The sequence below is a fragment of the Amphiprion ocellaris genome, chromosome 9 (genome assembly GCF_022539595.1).
Source record: "Amphiprion ocellaris isolate individual 3 ecotype Okinawa chromosome 9, ASM2253959v1, whole genome shotgun sequence".
NCBI lineage: Eukaryota > Metazoa > Chordata > Actinopteri > Pomacentridae > Amphiprion > Amphiprion ocellaris.
The window spans coordinates 5,138,262-5,158,303 of NC_072774.1; the positions used below are offsets into that span (position 1 = coordinate 5,138,262).

Below are 20,042 nucleotides of genomic sequence, written 5' to 3' on the forward strand. Positions count from 1 at the left end.
GTGGTAGTCCTGGTCAGGTTCACACCAAACATGCTGGACTCCATCTGAGAACAACAAATTCATCTTCATCTGGCCGAAGAATGTTCTCCCAACATTCATCAGGCTTCTTTTCATCTTCTGTAGCAAAGTTCTACCTTTTAGTTTTGTGCTGACCAGGAAGCAAGGGAGTTTGTCTTGGATTCTGTCCACAGAGATTATATAGTGTCCTGCACACTGTCTGAGCGCCACATAAACTCTGGTTTCCATTGATAACTCCTGTGTCTAGTCTGTTGCAGCTACCGTCTGTTTTTCACAGCTTGATTGTGAAAGTAGTTCACTGTCTGTGGAGTCATTTCAGGAGGACGACCACTGCAGCCATGATTAGTGGTACTATGACTCCTTCTATACCTCCTGTTTACTGCTGACACTGTGTTTCTGCTTATTTCTAGTTGCTCACTGATCTTTTTTTTTTTTTTTTTTTAAAAATCATTTTCCATCTTTGTGAAGTTTCACGATCAGATTTTTCAGTTCCTCTGGAAATACTTTTCCATGTGGAGCCATGATGTAAGCTGCAGATAGACACAGCACAGAGGTGCAAAAGTGATGAAATGTTTTGGTGTTCAAAGCTCATTTTTGAACCATGTTCATGCAGTTAGACTGACATTTAGATTTTTTGACAGTAAGGTGATATTACAAAGGGGTGTGCTGTCTGGTCTGGGTCTGTTCTGATGTATGCTGTGTATTCATGGCCAGTGGAAAATATTTCTCCCTGTTTTGTTTTGTTGTAGGACCTCGGCTGGTTCGATGACCCTAAAAACAGTGTTGGAGCTTTGACTACCAGACTGGCCACTGATGCAGCTCAAGTACAAGGGGTAATACTCATGACCCGATTATTATTATCTTTGTTGTCACCATATACTACGACTCACATGTTGTCGGACACATAATTTCCTCCACGCTGTGAATGTTATCATTACTCCTGATTATTTTTACAGTTCCTGAGCTTTGCTGCACTTGCTGTTTATTTGACATGAAGCACTTTGATCTTTTATCCTCTTTTAAAAATGTTCTTATCAGTTTTTACTGTTAATGCACCAAAACATGTCAAATTCCTCGTATGAGACAACATACTTGGCAATAAGACTGATTCTGAAAAAACATGGTATTAATTCTGCCCTAAGGACCTGCCGACTAAAATCAATGATCTTGTTGTTCTGCTTTATTTCTTCTCCTGCTCAGGCTGCAGGAGTTCGTATGGCGACGCTGGCGCAGAACTTCGCCAACCTGGGCGGTGGTCTGATTCTGGGCCTGGTGTACGGTTGGGAGCTGACGCTGCTCCTGCTGGCTGTGGTTCCCGTCATCGCGCTAGCCGGAGCTCTGGAGATGAAGGCGCTTGCCGGACACGCTGCCAAAGACAAGAAGGAGCTGGAGAAGGCCGGAAAGGTTGGGATTCAGCGTTTTATGGTGCTTTATATGATGAACTTCGGCTGCTGAGACGCTGATCTTGTGATAAGATAAAATGTTTGTGTCCCTACAGATTGCTACAGAGGCCATCGAAAATATCCGGACTGTGGCGTCTCTTACAAGAGAACCCAAGTTTGAGTCTTTGTATCAGGAGAACCTCCATGTGCCGTACAAGTACGACGACATTCTTTTAACCACAGATCACCTCCATCACATATTTCCTTATTAAATGAGGGATATTCTCACTTTCTGTGCAGGAACGCCAAGAAAAAGGCCCACATATACGGCTTCACCTACGCCTTCTCCCAGGCCATGATCTACTTCGCCTACGCCGGCTGCTTCCGCTTCGGCGCTTGGCTGATTTTTGCAGGAAGGATGGACGCTCAGGGTGTTTTCCTGTGAGTAAACTCAAAAGAATGACCTTTATCAGGAGATTAACAGTCAGGAGATCTAGTTTGTGACAGTGAAGATGTCCACCAGTTTGCAGCAGGTGACATCTGCCCAAAGCCTTCGTGTTGGGAGGCTGTTTATATGGGCGTTAATCATTAGCTGAATGAAGCATGAGCACGTTACACCTGTAGTGATCCAGCACATGCACACACACACACACACACACACACACACACACACACACTCACTCACGTGTTTTTCCAGTTATATAACAAGGAAGGTCAGAGTTTATGGAACCACAAAATTATAAAACGTAGAAATATAAACTCCTCCTCACTGTTACACACACATGTATTCACAGAAACACAGTGGGAATTACAGGAAACGTGTTCAACCCTCTGAACCTCAAGCAGTTTGTCAGCGCTTGTGTGCTTCTGTCACATTTTTCTTCACTGTGGGCTCATTTTTCACTGCTATAGAAAGTCCTGCACCTCTATGGAAACAGCACAACCAGGACTGGAAGTAAACATAACTCAGATATAAGTTCTGTGCAGTATGACACAGTTAGAATGCCACAAATCCCAAAAAGACAAAACTAAAGTTGAATTTCTTTGATTATTTGGTATACAAAAAAAAAAAAAAATTAAAAAATCTGCAATCAACATGTACAACACTTTTCCAAGTGTCCACAAGAACTTGGAAAAATAAATTGTGACTCTACATACTGTAGATATTTCACTGCTTATGTTTTTATCTGTTCTGTGTAAACATTGCCTGCAGTTCAGCCGAAAAATCCATGAATTTTTGTCACATGACTGTTGGTCACAGCTGAGTCACTAATTGCTTTGTAGTTGCAACAATGAACACATAATTTTTTAATTTATACCGAATCTAGTTACAGCAAACAGTCTTTTTTTGGCAAATTTTGTCTTTGGAAAAATGCAGTTTTTATCTCATTCCAAATGTTCCTGGTAATTCCTACCATGTTCTAGAACATTCTAATCTACTACAAACCTCCACAGTCAGTTCCAAGTCATGACCATGAAACCAAAGGTCTCAGTGAGAACCTCCAGTTTCACACTGTTGCTGCTCACAAGACATTTAAAGTCTATAAAGTCATATCAGAGTGTTTTCAAGGTCCAGTGTCCACAGTTTGAAGCTTCATGAAAAAGTCCAAGTAGTTCCACACTGTGAAACATGTCAAAGGGCTGCTAGGAAGACAGATGTGAGCCCTGCACTGGAAGAATGGTAGAGGACAAGAAGAATCCAAGGATCAGCACCAAGAGCATCCTGATGAATGTGAGCAGTTCTGGTAGCAACATGTCCATCAGACACTCCATCAGAACAAGAACAAGGCTGGTCTCCATGGATCAGACCAAGGAGGACTCCACTTCTCCAAGACAGACACACTAAAGCTCAGCTGGACCTGCAGCACTTCTCTACTCACTTACTGCTCAGTTACAAGTCATGTCTGAAGGAAACGGCATCATGAGAAAAGAGGAAACATGGAGATTGTGGAGGAGAACATCAGGCAGTCTGCAGAAAAACTGCTCCTTGGGCAGCATTGGAGCTTCCAACAAGACAATGATGTGAAACATGGAGCCGACGTGGTGAAGAAATGGTGAAGAGAAAACAATGAGAAGATGTTGGAGCGTCCCAGCCAGAGTCCAGATCTGAATCCATCCAGAATGTGTGGAGGAACTGAAGAGCAGAGTGATGGAGAGGAAGCCTTCAAAGAGCTGGAGATGGACACTTGGAGGAACTAAATCCCAGTGGAGACCTGCAGAAACACTGTTAGACACTAGAACTACTGATGTGGAGGAAAATAAGACTTTCATGCTGATTACTGAGAAAGAATTTGAATAATATGGACAAAAAATGGCAGAAAATAGTAAAAATTCATCATTAACATCTCTAACTCCATATCTTACTATATTTTGTCACTTGTTTATGTAATTTGCAGCCACAAGAAACTCATTGATCAAATAAAAATTCACTATAGATCAAAATGTTGGCCTTAACTGTACATTATCTGCCAGATAAACAAGCCTCCTTTCAAAAAACACCTTCATGTAAACTCCTCTAACTCTGTCTGGAGCACATACTGCACTTAATCGTTCAGTAAACACAGTAAAAATCCACCCAGAATGTGAAACCTGCAAGAGAAAAGGCACTTCAAACTGTATTGTAGTTCAAAGAAGATGCCACTAAAATATGGAGGGGTGGGAGGACAGAAAAATAGTTTAAAAATGCATCATTAACATCTCTAACACAATGTCTTACTGTCTTAAGTCACTGGTTTATGTTATTTCCAGCCAGAAGAAACATATTCGTCAAATAAAAAGCCACTATAAATCAAAATTTGAGATGCCATGAATAACTGTGGGGATTAATTATGCTTGAAAATCTATCTTAGAAGCCGTTTCAGGGTGCATTAAGGAATATCGGGGATGTTGGGCGGCGGCTAAAGTCATCTTCTTCCAGTTATTGTTAGATTATTGGACTGAACAGAGCAAACACACACATCTGTGGCAGAATGGAAGAATGTTATCAGTGTGGACAAACACAGTGAACACACAGATGTCATGTTGGCTCAGCCTTTATGTAACCCCATTTATGGCTCCCTCTCCCAGCGTGATCTCGGCCATCCTGTTCGGTGCCATGGCCGTCGGAGAGGCCAACTCCTTCGCTCCCAACTATGCCAAGGCCAAGATGTCTGCCGCCCACCTCATAATGCTGATAAACAAAGAGCCCGCCATCGATAATCTCTCACATGAGGGAGAGTCACCGGTACGTAGTGCAAAAAAAAAAACAAAAAACGACCCAATAAAGCAGCTCTGGAGACAAACTAACACGTCGCTCTCTCTTGTCGTCCAGGACAAATTCGACGGTAACGTGAGCTTCGAGTCAGTGAAGTTCAACTACCCGTCGCGGCCGGATGTTCCCATCCTGAGAGGCCTGAACCTGAAGGTGAAGAAGGGGGAAACGCTGGCGCTGGTGGGCAGCAGCGGCTGTGGGAAGAGCACCACCATCCAGCTGCTGGAGAGGTTCTACGACCCGCTGGAGGGCAGCGTGGTGAGAAAATCAAACGCACCCAACACTGCTGCCTTTTCACCTACTGTCCCTGAGCTAATGGTTAGCTGACCAGTCGCTTTATGGCGCCACATGTGCTTTTATCTGGATTACTGCAGGGAAAGGACAGAATATTTATGGCTCTGTCTCTCACGCGAACACAAGGTCAAAGCCTTCTGTTTTCAAATATAACATTAATTTACTGACCTTGACATTAACTCTTTGAACCCCAAACATCCCATTTTTACTCACTGTAATATAAAATCCTGCATGTCTATGGAAACAGAACAACCATGAAGAAGGAAAAAGAACTCAGGAATGTCTGTTAGAAGGCCATAAATCAGAAAAAGAAAAAAAAAAAGTTGAACTTCTTTGATTATTTGTGGTGCAAAAATGGGTGAAAAACCTGAACTCAACATATAGAACATTTCTAAGTGCCCACAGGTGTTACCAGTACTGGAAAAAGATGAATTAGCTTCACTTACTAGAAAAACTTAACACAAAATTGTGTTTGATTACATTATTCAACTAGTTATTTCACCATGCTGAATGTATCTTACACCAACTTGCTGCTCTGCTTACTGTTTTTGAGCCCTGAGCATTTATTTTATTGATCCAGTATGTTTTGTTTTCCTCTTGTGATCAGTTTAAACAGGTTTTGCGCCATTTTAGACGAGTTTATGTCATTTTGGACATTTTTTTGAACATTTTTGGAGAAATTTTGAGTCATTTTGAATAGAAATATTTTCATTTTTACAGCCTCTACAAGGTTTTTCACTCTACTCTGCTCATCAGTGGCTCTGCGGTTCTGAACAGCTTCATGTGTAGCTGTCAGATTCACAACTGTGAAGGAAGATGTTTTTAACAAAAAATGCTAAAAGCCAGTTTCCACTAAGTGCCCATTACTGAACAGCAGACAGAGTTAGAACACAGCTTTTAGCATTTAGCAGTTAAATGTCTAGTGTGCATCATTTAGGGGCATGAATTGGCAGAAATGGACTATTATATTAATCTTTCCACATTATCCCAGAAGGCACAAACAGAACAGTAGATCTCAAAAAGGCCTTATTTTTAGCAAGTACTGTGGATTTTCCTATATGCTTGCAAGGATGAGGATGTTGTGCACCAAAAATATTCCTGTCGAGCAGTTTTGGCGTACCAAATATGGTGCTAATAGGTGTGTTCTTGCAAGTTTGGCAGTTTTGGTGCAACAAAAAGGTTACTAATAAATGCATTTTTTTCTGTTGAGCAGTTTTGGTGCAACAAAAACGTTGCTATTAACTGTGTTTTTGCAAATTTGTCCGTTATAGTGCACTAAAAACATCTGCAAAAATCGACAATATCACTGCTAGATGCCACTAAATCCTACAGACTGGAACTGTAAAGAGCCATATGCTTCCCTCAGGGGTTGGTAGAGATAAAAACAGACATAATAGTAAACAATCATGTTAGAAACTTCAAGTGAACGCTCACCCTGGCCCTCAACTCAAAGTGAAATGTGATAAAATGTTTTCGAAATCAGTTACTGCAGGTTTAAGATGTCATTGCTTCTGAATCACCTCTGCTGCCGTCCTCCCCTTCAGATGCTGGACAACATGAACGCCAAACAGCTGAACATCCACTGGCTCAGATCTCACATCGGCATCGTCTCCCAGGAGCCCATCCTGTTCGACTGCACTTTAGCCGAAAACATCGCCTACGGAGACAACAGCCGGAAAGTAACCATGGAGGAGATCGAGGCGGCTGCCAAGTCAGCCAACATTCACAGCTTCATAGAAGAGCTGCCACAGGTGAGTTCACCTCGTGATGACGCTCAAGATTGCAGCCCATTAGGCAAATAAAAGATCAATAAACACGAAGACAAAACAGAATAAAACCTTAAACAGTCCATAAAAGATAAATGCATAAACTTTAAGCGGTCATGAAGCAGGAGTACAGCATTTTTCTGGTGAAAGACGTAGTCGCTCCACATACTATAGATATTTAATACTTACATTTTTAGAATCGCTACAAACTCTGCACATCAGCTCTACAAAGACGTTTCACCATGCTGAATGTATCTTCCAACAACTTCCCGACAACTCTGCTTACCGTTTTTGAGCCATGCTGCATTTATTTTATTCTTCTGTTTTGTGTTCATGATCATGCTAAACAAATTTATGTAATTAGGGACATTTTTGTCCATGTTTTGGGGCCAGTCGTGTCACTTTGGACAGTTTTTTTCAATCTTTTGTGACAAATTTTGCACCTCTAAAAACCTTTTCTCTCCACTCTGCACATCAACTCTAGAAAGATGTTTCACCATGCTGAATGCATCTTCCAACAACTTCCTGACAACTCTGTTTACTGTTTTAGAGCCATGCTGTAGTTATTTTATTGTTCCAGTATGTTTCAAGGGCAGATAAAATATGGACTTAAACTGAGACAAAACAGAATAAAACCCTTAATCGTCCATAAAACCATGATAAATGAATAAACTTTAAGAGGTCATGAGGAATAGAGGCAGGATTGCAGCATTTTTCTAAGCAGCCACAGGTGTTACCCAGCTGGTAAAAGATGCAGTAGTTCGACATACTACAGATATTTTACTACATAAATGTTTAAAACCACTATGAACTCTGCAATACTCTGCACATCAGCTGTAGAAAAGGTGATTCATCATGCTGAATGTATCTTCCAACAACTTCCTGACAGCTCTGTTTACCGTTTTTGAGCCACGCTGCATTTACTTTATTGCTCCATGATGTTTTTTTCCACACATGATCATTTTGAACGTGTTGATGTAATTTTGGACATTTTCGTCAACCCTTCTGGACAAATTTTGAGCCTCTGCACATCAGCTCTAGAAAGATGTTTCACCATGCTGAACGTATCTTCCAACAACCTCCTCCTCTGTTTACTGTTTTAGAGCCATGCTGCATTTATTTTATTGATCCAGTATGTTTCAAGGACAGATAAAAGATCAGTTAAAAACTGAGAAAAACAGATAAAACCCTCAATGGTCCATAAAACCATGATGGACGAATAACGATTTTAAAGGAACTTCCTTTAAAAATCAGCGTAAACTCATAATATCCAGTATTTAGGGCGAGGTGTGACTGGATTACAGGGTTACTGGATTGATCAGGAGCAGGATTAAATCTACTTTAGACCAAACTGATGCCACTATTTGTCTTATTTCTGTCTTTGTGTTTGAGCAGAAGTACAACACCCAGGCAGGCGATAAGGGCACCCAGCTGTCAGGAGGCCAGAAGCAGCGGATCGCCATCGCCCGAGCTATCCTCCGCAACCCCACAGTGCTGCTGCTGGACGAGGCCACGTCTGCACTCGACACCGAGAGCGAGAAGGTTTGTCCCGTATTTCTTTTTTTTTTTTTTTTTAACCTGTTTCCACTGCCGCCGCTCCTCAGAGTGGAGATTTGTAAAGAATAAGTGGTGTTAAGCCTGAAGAAATTATGCTGGCCTCACTAAGATCCATTAGCCAGAAGGTAGGAACAGAAAAACAACCAAAGTGTGTCATTTTACTCAAGATTTGTGAGGAAATCTTGAGCAGAAAAAGGTTTAAATTGTTGAGTTATATATTTTTTATGGGATTTTAAAAGTCACAGTTCAAATATACACTACCCTTCAAAAGTTTATGGTCACTTAGAAATGTCCTTATTTTTTGGAAAAAAGCATTTTTTTTTTCAATAAAGATAACATTAAATGAATGATAAATCCAGTGTAGACATTGTTAATGTGGTAAATGACTATTGTAGCTGGAAACAGCTGATTTTTAATGGAATATCTCCATAGGGGTACAGAGGAACATTTCCAGCAACCATCACTCCTGTGTTCTAATGCTACATTGTGTTAGCTAATGGTGTTGAAAGGCTCAATGATGATTAGAAAATCATTGTGCAATTATGTTAGCACATGAATAAAAGTGGGAGTTTTCATGGAAAACATGAAATTTTCTGGCTGACCCCAAACTTTTGAATGGTAGTGTAGTGTCCAAACTTAAAAATTAACCCTCCTGTTACGTTTCGGGTCAAATTTCCCCATTTTAAAGTAATAACACAAATAAATAAAAATTGTTTAAAGCATTTTTTTCGGTATAAAGCATCTTCTTAAATAATGTTAATAAATGGTTAATTTCACATATTTGCAAAACCACCCTGAACAGAAGAGATGTCTTGTGTTGTTAAATTATCAACTCCATGCAAAGAAAAAAAAATCAAGAATGTAAAATAACAGTTTAAAAAAATCATTGTCATGTAAAACGTATGTATTTTCTATGTAGGTCTTTCCAATGTACATTAGAAAAAAGTTTAAACATGCATTTTTAATGAAAAATGAGTGAATTATCCTCACTATTATTGCACTAAATATTGACAGAAATGCAGTTAATAATGAGATATAAACAATGTTCATTTTTTATTTTTTGGGTTATTAAACATGCCCTGAAACATCATTGCTGTTCCTGAAAAATTAACCAGAGGGTTAAACCAAAAAGTGCGTTTGAACGAGCAAACATCATAGAGAATGTAAAAACGTAGCAGACCTCCACCATTCATTTATCTATTTATTTACTTATATATATTAATTTTATTATGACCTTCATTTTTATTGGTCTAGATTAGCCTGATTTACCCTTTTTTCTTTAATTCTACTTTTATTCATTACTTGATGTGGAATTTTTGGTGCTTTTATTACTTAATTTGCATCCAGCAGTGTTTGATTTATTTCTTAAACGAGGTTTTGGTTTAAGGATCGATGCTACAGAAGTAAAACTAAATCGCAGATTGGAAGGCAACACTTAATTTTATAAGGATTTAAAAGACTTTGTTTCATGGGTCTATATGAACACAGTTTACCTTACAACTTGTTCTTTTTCTTTAATTTGATATTTTATTATTCTACTTGCATAAAGTTTGTTTTACTGATTTATTTTCTGAATCTCCACTGTTGCTTCTCTGTTAATTTTTTCCCCCCATTCTGTTTGACTTTAACACACTTCGTACGCTCTGTTTCTAAAAGATGCCGCATTATTAAAGCTATTATTAATGGCTAAATGTTTTACCTGGCTGGTGCAGGTGGTGCAGGACGCTCTGGATCAGGCCAGCAAAGGCCGGACGTGCATCATCGTGGCCCACCGTCTGTCCACCATCCAGAACGCCGACCGGATCGCCGTCTTCCAGGGCGGCGTGGTGGTAGAACAGGGCACCCACCAACAGCTGCTGGCCAAGAAGGGAGTCTACTACATGCTGGTCACCACACAGATGAGCCACAGTCCACAATGACCAGTTTAGATCTGCACCTTTAAAGCACTTACCGTCGTCGCCTCCCTGCTGCTTCGTCTGAGCAGCGTCTGTGGGGATTTACTGACTGTGTTCTGTGGGTAGAAAGTCTGAGCTGCTGTCACCTCTATGGGCATTTTTCACCAAACGTATGAGAGTAAGAAACTGCTGCAGGTGTAAATTATAAACCATGATGTTGTTTGCTTTTCCTGCAACCCTCGTCTTTTCTATCGGCTCACAGTTTTGTAAACGGGAACACATTCTAGACAGCTTAAAGTCTGTAAACTGCTGTTTCCTCCCACCTCGCTGTAGCACCGACTCCTTCACGGGACTCTCTAAAAAGCTGGATTTCCTCCTAAAATGTCTCTTTCTCCGTCCTCGAAGGCTTTCAGCTCTACGTCTGACTTGTTATCATAAAGAAATGCTTTGTTTAATAAACTCGTTGCCTTGTTTTGTTCGCTGAGGGCAGAGCTGCTCGATACAGAATTAGCTGTTGGTTCCTGCTGCCACCTGGTGTTAAGTCACCAGGCAGCAATTAAGCCTCAAATTGTTCATATTGATGCCAAATTTAGATTTTTTTTGGGTGAATTTTTACTTCAGCAACAAGTTTCTTCTGGGTTTAAATGACATAAACATGTGAAAAAACACAGTAAAGCATCAGGAATTCTTAATAAAAATGTAAATAAAGCATAGAGTTCAAATTAACCTCTAACAGAATGTTTTACTGTGTTTTGTCATTTGTTTATGACATTTCCAGCCAGAAGAAACCGGCTATAAATAATTTGGGGCTTATGAATAGGAAATAAACTGTGATCAAAGCTAACAATACATTTGAAGTATGTCTCTTAACACTGGAATCATCACAGATTATTTAGGTTCTGTAGAAAATGCGTTAATATTTGCTTTACTAGCTGCTGTGATTCAGTTCTTAGAAAGTAAAAAAAAATGGAGCAAAAGTGCCTGAAGCCAAGAATAACACTGTTTCCTGTACACAAGTCTGCATAATTTTATAATCACTTGAGTTCATGAAGAGTCGCTCTCCACATCGCTGATATTTTTTTTTGTGAAGAATGTGCCTATATATAACTATTAAAATTTTATATTCTAAGACTGAAACTGTCTCCTCAGTTTATTCATTTAACTGGACAAAACTCAACTTTATTTGTGAGCTGAAAGTAGTACAATCATTTAGAAAAGCTTACAGTCACATAAGTGTAAGGCTTCAGAAACAGAGAACACATCTGGGGAAATAATCAAAGTGATATTTTACAGTAGCTCTTATTCATAAGGCCAAGTGAACATTCAGTCGTCTCTAACTGGACAGAAAATAAAGGAAAACTGCATCGATAAGGTGCAGCGATCAAGGTTTTGGTTTAAAGAACGATGCAACAAACGGCAAACCAACAGTTGCTGGAGGAAAAATGGAGAACATACTGGAAGACAAAAAACTGTAAAGGAGTGGAGCTCGCTGACTTTGTTTCATGGGTCTAGATGAGCCCGTTTCGTTCACTTTATGTAATAAGATAACAGAAAGATGCTCACTGTAATCTGAATAGCAGCAATAAGCAACGAAAGATGGTAAACGAGCCAAATTCTGCCATGTAATGAATGTTATTGTTAATGTAACTCAGTGTTTGTTTATCTGTCGGCAGGATTACGCTAAAACTAGCAAGCACAGGTAGAGCAATCCATTACATTTAGATTTTTAACCCTATAAACTGTGAAAGTCATGCCATATTTAAATTTTTTTCTTTTTAAAAAATTGCCAATTATCAGAGCCAGAAACTGTAAAAACCAAAATAATCATCAAATTTTCAACTTTCTGACCCTCTTTGAACTAATAATGTGTCTCAAAATCATATTTCGGCAAAATTATTTTTCCTATTCCTCATTTAAATAATCAAAAATTATATTCATGCTCTCCTCAGTGCAACTGATAAACCACGACTGACTCAGCCGTGACCGTGACTAAGATTCTGCTGAACTGCAGGCAGTGTTTCCACAGAGCAGAGAGGAGACAAGTTTGGAAGCAATTTAGAGCGACTGAGAGGGAAAAAAAACATAAATGAGAAACAAAACATATGCAGCACGACTCAAAAATCTGAGCAAGTTGTTGGAAGACACATTCATCTGTCTACAGTTGATGTGCAAAGTTGTGTGTAAGTTTGTCGCAGGTATTTACACTTATAGAAGCTCCAATTTTTTTCCCCACTAATTCAACTTTCACTACTTTTTTGTGGTTTCTAACTGTTTCATGCTGCACAGAGGATTCAGTTTCCATAGAGGTGTGGGACTTTATATCGCAGTGAAAAATGAGCTCACAGTAAAGAAAAATATGATCGGAAACAACTTCAGAGGGTTAAAATCAGCGACAAGTTCAGTTTGTTCTTTGGGATTAATTCAATTTCAACCATCTGCATGAATCAACCCAAACACTGAGGCTGAATAGTCGTGTGAAAGAATAATTACATCTCATCAAAACTGCTGAGTTTTGTGACTTTTTTGGAATAAGTTGTAAAGGAAGAGCTCTTTTTTTGTGGAGTTCTTACATCCACCAAGGAAGTTATGTTTCCATCATGTTTGCTGCTTGGTTTGTCTGACAGATGGTTTAATTTTTAGGAAATTTGGTGGAGAGTTGGGGCAAAGGAAGAAACCTTTCAATATTGGTGCAAATATGGATCATAAACTGGAATGTTTAGAGTTTGCAGGATGCCTTTGGAAAGGTCAGTGCTCTCTGATAGCCTTTTAATTTCGAGAAAACCACCTTTATTTGCAGGCACAGATTCAAATGTCATCGTTAAAGCTGCAACTAATGATTATTTTCAGTGCTATCAATTAATCAAATAGTCGTTTGGTCTAGAAAATGACAGAAAATTGTGATGACAAATGTCTTATTTTGTTCACAACCCAAAGATATTTAGTTTATTGTCACAAAGGAGGAAAGAAACCAGAAAATATTGACATTTTAGAAGCTAAAATGAGAGAATTGAGACTTTTTTTTTTTTAGCCAAATAGTTACTCAAACAGATCACAGACTAATTGATTAATCATCGTGGCTCTAGTCACAAAAAAACAACAATTTCAATTAGATGAATGTTTTTCTACACGACTCAGTTCATATTTAATAGCTGGGTGCTGTTGTTGCATATTTTACTAAAGTTCAGTTGAACAGGAAGCTTGAACCAAAACCTCAACATGGTAAATCAACCTAATTTAACTTCTAACTTCATCGGTATTTTTCCTGGTTTTAAGTGGAATGCCTTTTTAGAGCTACAACGAAAGCCTTCAGAAGATTCAGACTGAGTCCACATTTAGCTTATTTGTGGATTAATACTGTCATTAAAGATTAAAGCATTCAGTAGCATTCAAACTAGAATCACCAAAGTCAAGAAATATTTACACTAAAAACCAAAATTTACAAAAGAAAATCTCAATTCAAACTACAAGAAACACAAAGATTATTCTTCTCTCATGTGCTAACAGTGGAGATCATCTAGTGGTGCGAATTCTGCACCTTTGCATTGATTTGTGCTGAACTAAAAATGAACTAACTGCGTATTAAGGCTCAAACAGGGACAGAGAGGTAAAAGATGCAGGATTAAACTGGCCTCCCTTCCTTCTGTGAGGAGCTACAGCTGAGATGTGGTGGCCAAGTGCAGCATCTCATGCATGGAGCTGGAGAAGTTGTTGAACAGAGTCACGGCGTCCGTCTTGTGGCAGGAATTCCACGCCGAAATGGAGATCACGATCCTGAAGGGAAGAAACAAAGTTTGGATGTTAATACAGCACAATTTATGACATTTCAGTGGTAGAAAAAGTAACAACAACTAATGGGAAATAAAGGAAAGTGTTCTAAAACTGATGATCCCAATCTATACAGGTCCAGGAATCAACAATCAAACAGTGCATGTGTTCTGAATGCAGCTGTTGGAAATATAATGAAAATCTAGAAAGAAAGAATAAGCCTCCTTTTCTTGGGTTTATTATATGTTTCTCTCATCTGTTTCTGGGGTTCAACTTGCCTAAAGGTTTCAGCTCTATAAGTTCCTGTCTCACCTGTCGTCTCTGATGCGGTAGAAGAAGCCGTAGCCGTGGTGCACCATGGGAGCCACGGCCCCCAGGACGGTAGTGTAGCCCACCAGACTGGATGACAACGTGAAGTTACCGCCACCACCGCTGCAGACACAAACACAACTCTGTTACAGACAATCATCATTCCCACTGTCAGGTACTCTGTTAATCAAAAGTTCTTGTACTTGGATGAATTTTAATTGTAATGTGACGATCACAAACAAGTCTGGGCATCAGAGCACATTCTAAATCTGACCCTGAATATGTTTTCTACTATTTTGTTATGTTCTGTCATGATGTTGTGACCAGCGTTGAGCAGAGGTCTGATAACACCAAAACCATGAGACATCTCAGCTGAGGAGTCTGTGTTGTCTTCATGAGAAAGGTGAAGCAGTGCTGTGTGAAGGACAGATGCTGTTATAAGTTTACTTTTGTTGTTTGAATCTTGGTCAGACGTCTGAACATGAGCTCTGCCCTTCAGCTGGAACATTCACTGCATTTCTCTTCTATAGTATTCATTGTTTCTCCTTTGATTCTTCAATAAAATACAAAAGACAAATACTGTTGCATCTTGACTGTTTTTGCTTCAGCTCATCTAGATTTCCATAACATCAATTAGTTGTTTGGTTTGTGAAATGTCAGAAAATGGTGAAAAATGCCAGCATTTGAAAAGGCATTCCACTTAAACCTGGAAAAATACTGATGAAGTTAGAAGTTAAATTAGGTTGATTTGCCGTGTTGAGGTTTTGGTTCAGGCTTCCTGTTCAACTGACCTTTAGTAAAATAAGCAACAGTCATGCTGTGTAAGAAATATTAATCTCACTGACATTATTGTTTAGTTTTTCTTTACTAGAGCCACAGTAATTAATCCAGTAGTCAATAACGTGTCTAAATTCTCTCATTTTAGCTTCGAAAAGGTGAATATTTTCTGGTTTCTTTCATCCTCTATGACAGTTATCTGAATATCTTTGGGTTGTGGACAAAACAAGACATTTGTCGTCACCAATTTCTGACATTTTCTAGACCAAATGGTGATTTGATTAATTAAGAACACTGAAATAATTATTAGTTGCAGCTTTAATGATGGCATTTGAAACTGTGCCTGCAGATAAAGGTGGTTTGCTTAAACTTTAAGGCCTGTCAGAGAGTGCTGACTTTTCCAAGGCATCCTGCAAACTGTAAACATTCCTGGATCCTATTTATGATCCATATTCGCACCAATATTCAATTTTTTTGTGACTAGAGCCACAATGATTAATCGATTAGTTAATAATCTGTTTGAGTAACTTTTGGCAAAAAAAAGTCTAAATTCTTTGATTTCAGCTTCTAAAAAGACATTTGTCGTCACCGTTTTCTGACACCCTCGAATGTAAACAGTTTCTCATAACAAATCCTGAGACACACCTGCAACTGGTTGATCTGGTCAAGTTCCCCTCATACCTGCTCAGTGTGGTTGTCTTTATATACGTAATCCCACACATCCATATATAACAAGGGCTCTGTAGTTCAGTGGTTAGAGCACTGGTCTTGTAAACCAGGGGTCGTGAGTTTGAATCTCACTGGGGCCTGAGTAATGTTTTTGGTTTATTCATTTTAATTCCAAGTGGTCACAAACTAACAAGATAATTACAGTTTCATTTAGCAAACACTCTTATCCAAAGCGACATACATCTGAGAGTAGACACAACACAAGCAAGGATCTAGTTTGGACAAAACAACCTGGGTAAGTGCCATAAAACAAAAACAGGAAACTTATGGGAAAGTTTATTAGGAAACTTAAAGTGGCTATTTATCACTGATGATGGGAAAGAAGTTCACAAGATTACACATCCATAACTACGGGCCATTTTACCACTTTTATTGTTAAGCTTTATCTAAGAGAAATGTCTTTTCAGAACCATTTGGATTCAGACATCAGAAAAATTATAATAAAATATATGTGCTTAGTGCCGAGGAGAAATAAAATTGTTTCCGTCACTGCACTGCTTACACTCAGTAGAATATTTGCACAGATGACCACGCCCTTGCACTTATGTACAGCTGACCTGGGCTCACTTTCTAACAAGTTTTGAAACACTGTCATGAAATGCAAATCCCTTGTGTGCAGGACTCTGCTTAGGACATTCTACGACTCTGTGGTAGCGTCTGCTATTTTCTATGCAGTGGTCTGCTGGGGAGCAGGGAGCACTGAAAGGGACAGAATGAGACTAAACAGAAGGTCAGGAGGGCTGGTTCTGTCCTGGACTGTTCCCTGGACTCCATAGAGGAGGTGGGTGAGAGGAGGATGTTGGCAAAGCTCACATCCATCATGGACAATCCCTCTCACCCACTGCATGACACTGTGGGGTCTTTAAGCAGCTCCTTCAGCAGCAGACTGAGACATCCACCCTGCAAGAAAGAGCGCTATCGCAGGTCCTTCATTCCATCTGTTGTAAGACTGAACAACATCAGCATCACTGGCTCATGTTAACATAAACTGGACTATATTATATAATCTTAAATCACGGTAAAATCTGCACAACAATTCCTTGCACTGCTGGTATTTTCTGTACTTTTACAGTTACATTTATTCCACAAGCCACTTTATGCTAATGTCACTGATAGAGTAGAAATACGGTATTTATTCATTTTTCATTCCTCATTCTTGTATATATTGTATATATTATTGCTATTATAATTTTTATCTTTATTATACATATGGTTAGTGCTGCTCTGAAAGATTTTTGCTGCTGTAACAATGGAAATTTCCCCTGACCTGGGGAGTAATAAAGGACTATCTTATCTTATCTTATTTTATGTTTACGTTGATGCAAAGAGGGATTAGCTTTATGCTGGAGACAAACAAGGTTACTCTTAACAAAATCATCAAAAACTAGTTTAATATTTTTAGCAAGCACTTTTAATTATCTTTACTGTAATTGTTAACTTTGTTTTTTTTTTATTTGTGTGCCTGTAACTTTAATTTTCTGTGCTTAAAGCAGAAGTGTGAAAGATTCTAAAGCTCTGATTTCACATTTTCTTACATTACGATATCAACAAATCTATGCAAAGATGAGTTCATGAGTAAATTAAACCAGAGTGACTGGTGTAGATCTGTATGCGGGTTGTTACTATGATTAAATGAGATGGAAATTCCTGATTATTTCTTATCACAGACACTAGAATTGAAGGACAGGTCAAGACGCGCTGCTTCACTTGACATGACCTTTACCTCACTGTAATAAATACTTCAAGAACAATTCATCTGAGAAGAAAGGATGCAAATTAGATGCAAAAAAATTTCAGTTTGACTCAAAAAGTGTTTTTGGAAGTAACTCCTCAAATTTGTAAGTTCATTTCTAAAACAAGTTTCTTTTTTTGCATATCTGCCAACATAAACACCTCTATGTACTATAGACTACACTGTGGCAGTAAAAGCCAATCATCATGACGATACGAGGCTGCTGATAGCCTGTGGAAAAGGTTTATTATCCTGTACGTCTAGATGAATATGGATGTTTGGGTAAAGGTCACTTAAAGGTGTGCATCAGTGGGATTTGAATTGAAATAAGTTTCAAAGGCAGTACCTCCTTGAGTAGATGGGATCCATGAAAAGTTCTGGAGTCGGACGTCCCTCCTCTCTGGCAATAAGGTAAAGTCCTAGAAGATGTCGGTCAAAACCTGCCAACAAATATCACAAAATATCACAAACACACATCAGTCACAAAGAAAAACTCACTAATAGCCAGATTTTAGTGAGGCGTGTGCATTTATCTGCTGCACAAAGGTTTTATTAGCTTTCAATAAGTAGGAATTTTGCTGAAGCTGCACAGACTGTTCAAAGTGTGGATGTAGATGAATATACAGATACTTCATGGATCCTTTGCAGGAAATTACTTGGTTAGAGCAGCTACAATTGTGAACCAAGAACCAACATCTAACACTGAGCATAAAACATTTCCAACACAAAAACCGTTTAACTGTAAAAAGTACTGAAGACTTCATCAGAATCAGAAATACTTCATTGATCTCTGAGGAAAAACTGCTTACGTTACAGCCAGAAATATAAACAGTACAAAAATACAGATAAACATAAGTGGCATAATATGTCCTAAAAACAAACATAAGTAGAAACAGTATTAGCATAAATGTAGCATGTGCTTTTCCTGAGAAAATAAAGTCTAAGTATAGAGTGTAATAACTACAGATAACAAAAATATTAGTAATATGTAGCAGGCAAAACATTTCTACAGCAAATATCAGATGTTCTTTGCAATTAGATGGAAAAATTATGGGTAATTACACCAATTAAGTTTGAAAATATGCAAAGAAAAGTCTCCTAAATTGTCATTTTCTCTCTCTCATCTCTACATTGCAGCTCCCCAACAAACTTCATTAATGATTAGATTGATTTTCTATCAAAACTTGATTATTACAACCTTCCTTCTCTATAATGTCTGACTGTCATATTTAATTAATCCAAGGCTTCCTGTTTTATCTCGAGGACTCCTGTACATTTTAACTACATTAATTCTTGTTGTACGTTCTAAAGCAGTTTTTGGTAGACTAACAAAAGTTGCGTCTACATTCAGCGTTTCTCTTCTCTCTACTCTTGATTTCCAACAAACGTTGACGTTGCATTTCCGATGGCAGGATGTGAATGATGTCTGTGTGAGTTCATGACACAAACCAAACAGGGACAAAAGTCTTAAAGCTTCAAAAAAATCAAATAGCGTAAACTAACCTTTAGCTTCTTGGGCTTCAGCCATCAGTTTGTTGTGTTTATTGAAGGCCTGCAGCATGGCTTTCCTCTTGACCTGACAGGAAACATTCATGTTAACTCGAGGAAAACTGCTTTTTCCCCCTCTGGGATTTCACCACAGCAAACATTCTCACATTTGTATCGGTGGCGGGGTCCATCATGGCTTTACACCAGTCCACAGCCTCCTGGGTGCAGGGTCGCATCGTCTCCGTCCGGCCGTGGAAGAACTTACGCGTCATGGCCGTCTCGTAGCAGCTTCCTGGCCTGAGAGAGGAAACATTCAGGCTCATTTACATCAGCTTCATGTAGCAATAACAGGCATTAGATCATACATGTCTAACTAGTGCATACTTCTTGTGAATTTTGTAGTAGGACAACTGCATCGCCAGCTGAACAAAGGTGTCTGGATGCAGCTTCCTCTGTTTGATGGCGGCTTTTCCAAACGCTGTGAAGGCGTAACAGATAACCTGGAGGTCCCGAGTCTGTGAACCCAGACATAGAGCAAAGATTGGCATTTTTCTTAGTAACCTCTAGAAATATCGCCAAAAATAAAAGATAGAAAATTAGGGCTTGTTTCCATTAAGTGCTGTGGAGCAAATAAACTTGACTCTGTGTCGCCAGAATAAACAAAATCACACTATTATATTCCAAATCAAATATCTTGGGTGTGTTCCAATAACCACACTACCATATTATATAATGTGCCAGAAAAGATTCAGTGTGTCCTAATAAATAATACTTCAAATGGCAAAAATACTCAGATGTCTTACTACATTTGGTCTCATTTTGTAGTTTGCAAATCAGCCTGATTTTCTGGCCTTTCTGACCCACAATCCTCTGCACAGTCACAGTGTCTCATGTGAGTATAAACAAGCTTCAGTCGGTGAGAGTGCAGAGGCAGATGACTGAAAGTTACACATTATAAAATGTTTAAAGTGCAATATTATAACGCACACTGTTCCATCTGTATGCATACTGCATGAAACAGTACGTACTTTAAAAAGGAAGCTCTAGTACACACTTTAAGCAAACAGTCAGTTGGTACAT

At 38.9% G+C, this 20,042-nt stretch overlaps 2 protein-coding genes and 1 non-coding gene across 5 annotated transcripts in view; 2 read left to right on the plus strand and 1 right to left on the minus strand.

Annotated features, from left to right (window-relative positions):
* abcb4 (ATP-binding cassette, sub-family B (MDR/TAP), member 4) overlaps positions 1 to 11,287 on the plus strand; it is a 28,025-nt gene extending 16,738 nt beyond the window's left edge. For both annotated transcript variants that reach the window (XM_023290005.3, XM_023290006.3), the window contains exons 20-28: positions 768 to 851; positions 1,219 to 1,422; positions 1,517 to 1,617; positions 1,701 to 1,841; positions 4,467 to 4,623; positions 4,711 to 4,908; positions 6,489 to 6,695; positions 8,106 to 8,252; positions 9,980 to 11,287. In XM_023290005.3, the coding sequence (XP_023145773.2) occupies positions 768 to 851; positions 1,219 to 1,422; positions 1,517 to 1,617; positions 1,701 to 1,841; positions 4,467 to 4,623; positions 4,711 to 4,908; positions 6,489 to 6,695; positions 8,106 to 8,252; positions 9,980 to 10,186 (1,446 nt within the window). In that variant the 3' untranslated portion in view covers positions 10,187 to 11,287. The remainder of the gene's footprint in view (positions 1 to 767; positions 852 to 1,218; positions 1,423 to 1,516; positions 1,618 to 1,700; positions 1,842 to 4,466; positions 4,624 to 4,710; positions 4,909 to 6,488; positions 6,696 to 8,105; positions 8,253 to 9,979) is intronic.
* Positions 11,288 to 11,294: 7 nt separating this feature from the next.
* crot (carnitine O-octanoyltransferase) overlaps positions 11,295 to 20,042 on the minus strand; it is a 77,125-nt gene continuing 68,377 nt past the window's right edge. For both annotated transcript variants that reach the window (XM_023290010.3, XM_023290008.3), the window contains 6 exons: positions 19,347 to 19,477; positions 19,130 to 19,259; positions 18,978 to 19,050; positions 17,821 to 17,914; positions 14,240 to 14,359; positions 11,295 to 13,933 (listed from right to left, as the gene is read on the minus strand). In XM_023290010.3, coding sequence (XP_023145778.2) covers positions 13,813 to 13,933; positions 14,240 to 14,359; positions 17,821 to 17,914; positions 18,978 to 19,050; positions 19,130 to 19,259; positions 19,347 to 19,477 — 669 coding nt within the window. In that variant the 3' untranslated portion in view covers positions 11,295 to 13,812. The remainder of the gene's footprint in view (positions 13,934 to 14,239; positions 14,360 to 17,820; positions 17,915 to 18,977; positions 19,051 to 19,129; positions 19,260 to 19,346; positions 19,478 to 20,042) is intronic.
* Positions 15,750 to 15,822, plus strand: trnat-ugu (transfer RNA threonine (anticodon UGU)). Its single transcript has one exon. It is a non-coding gene; the product is annotated as a tRNA-Thr (tRNA).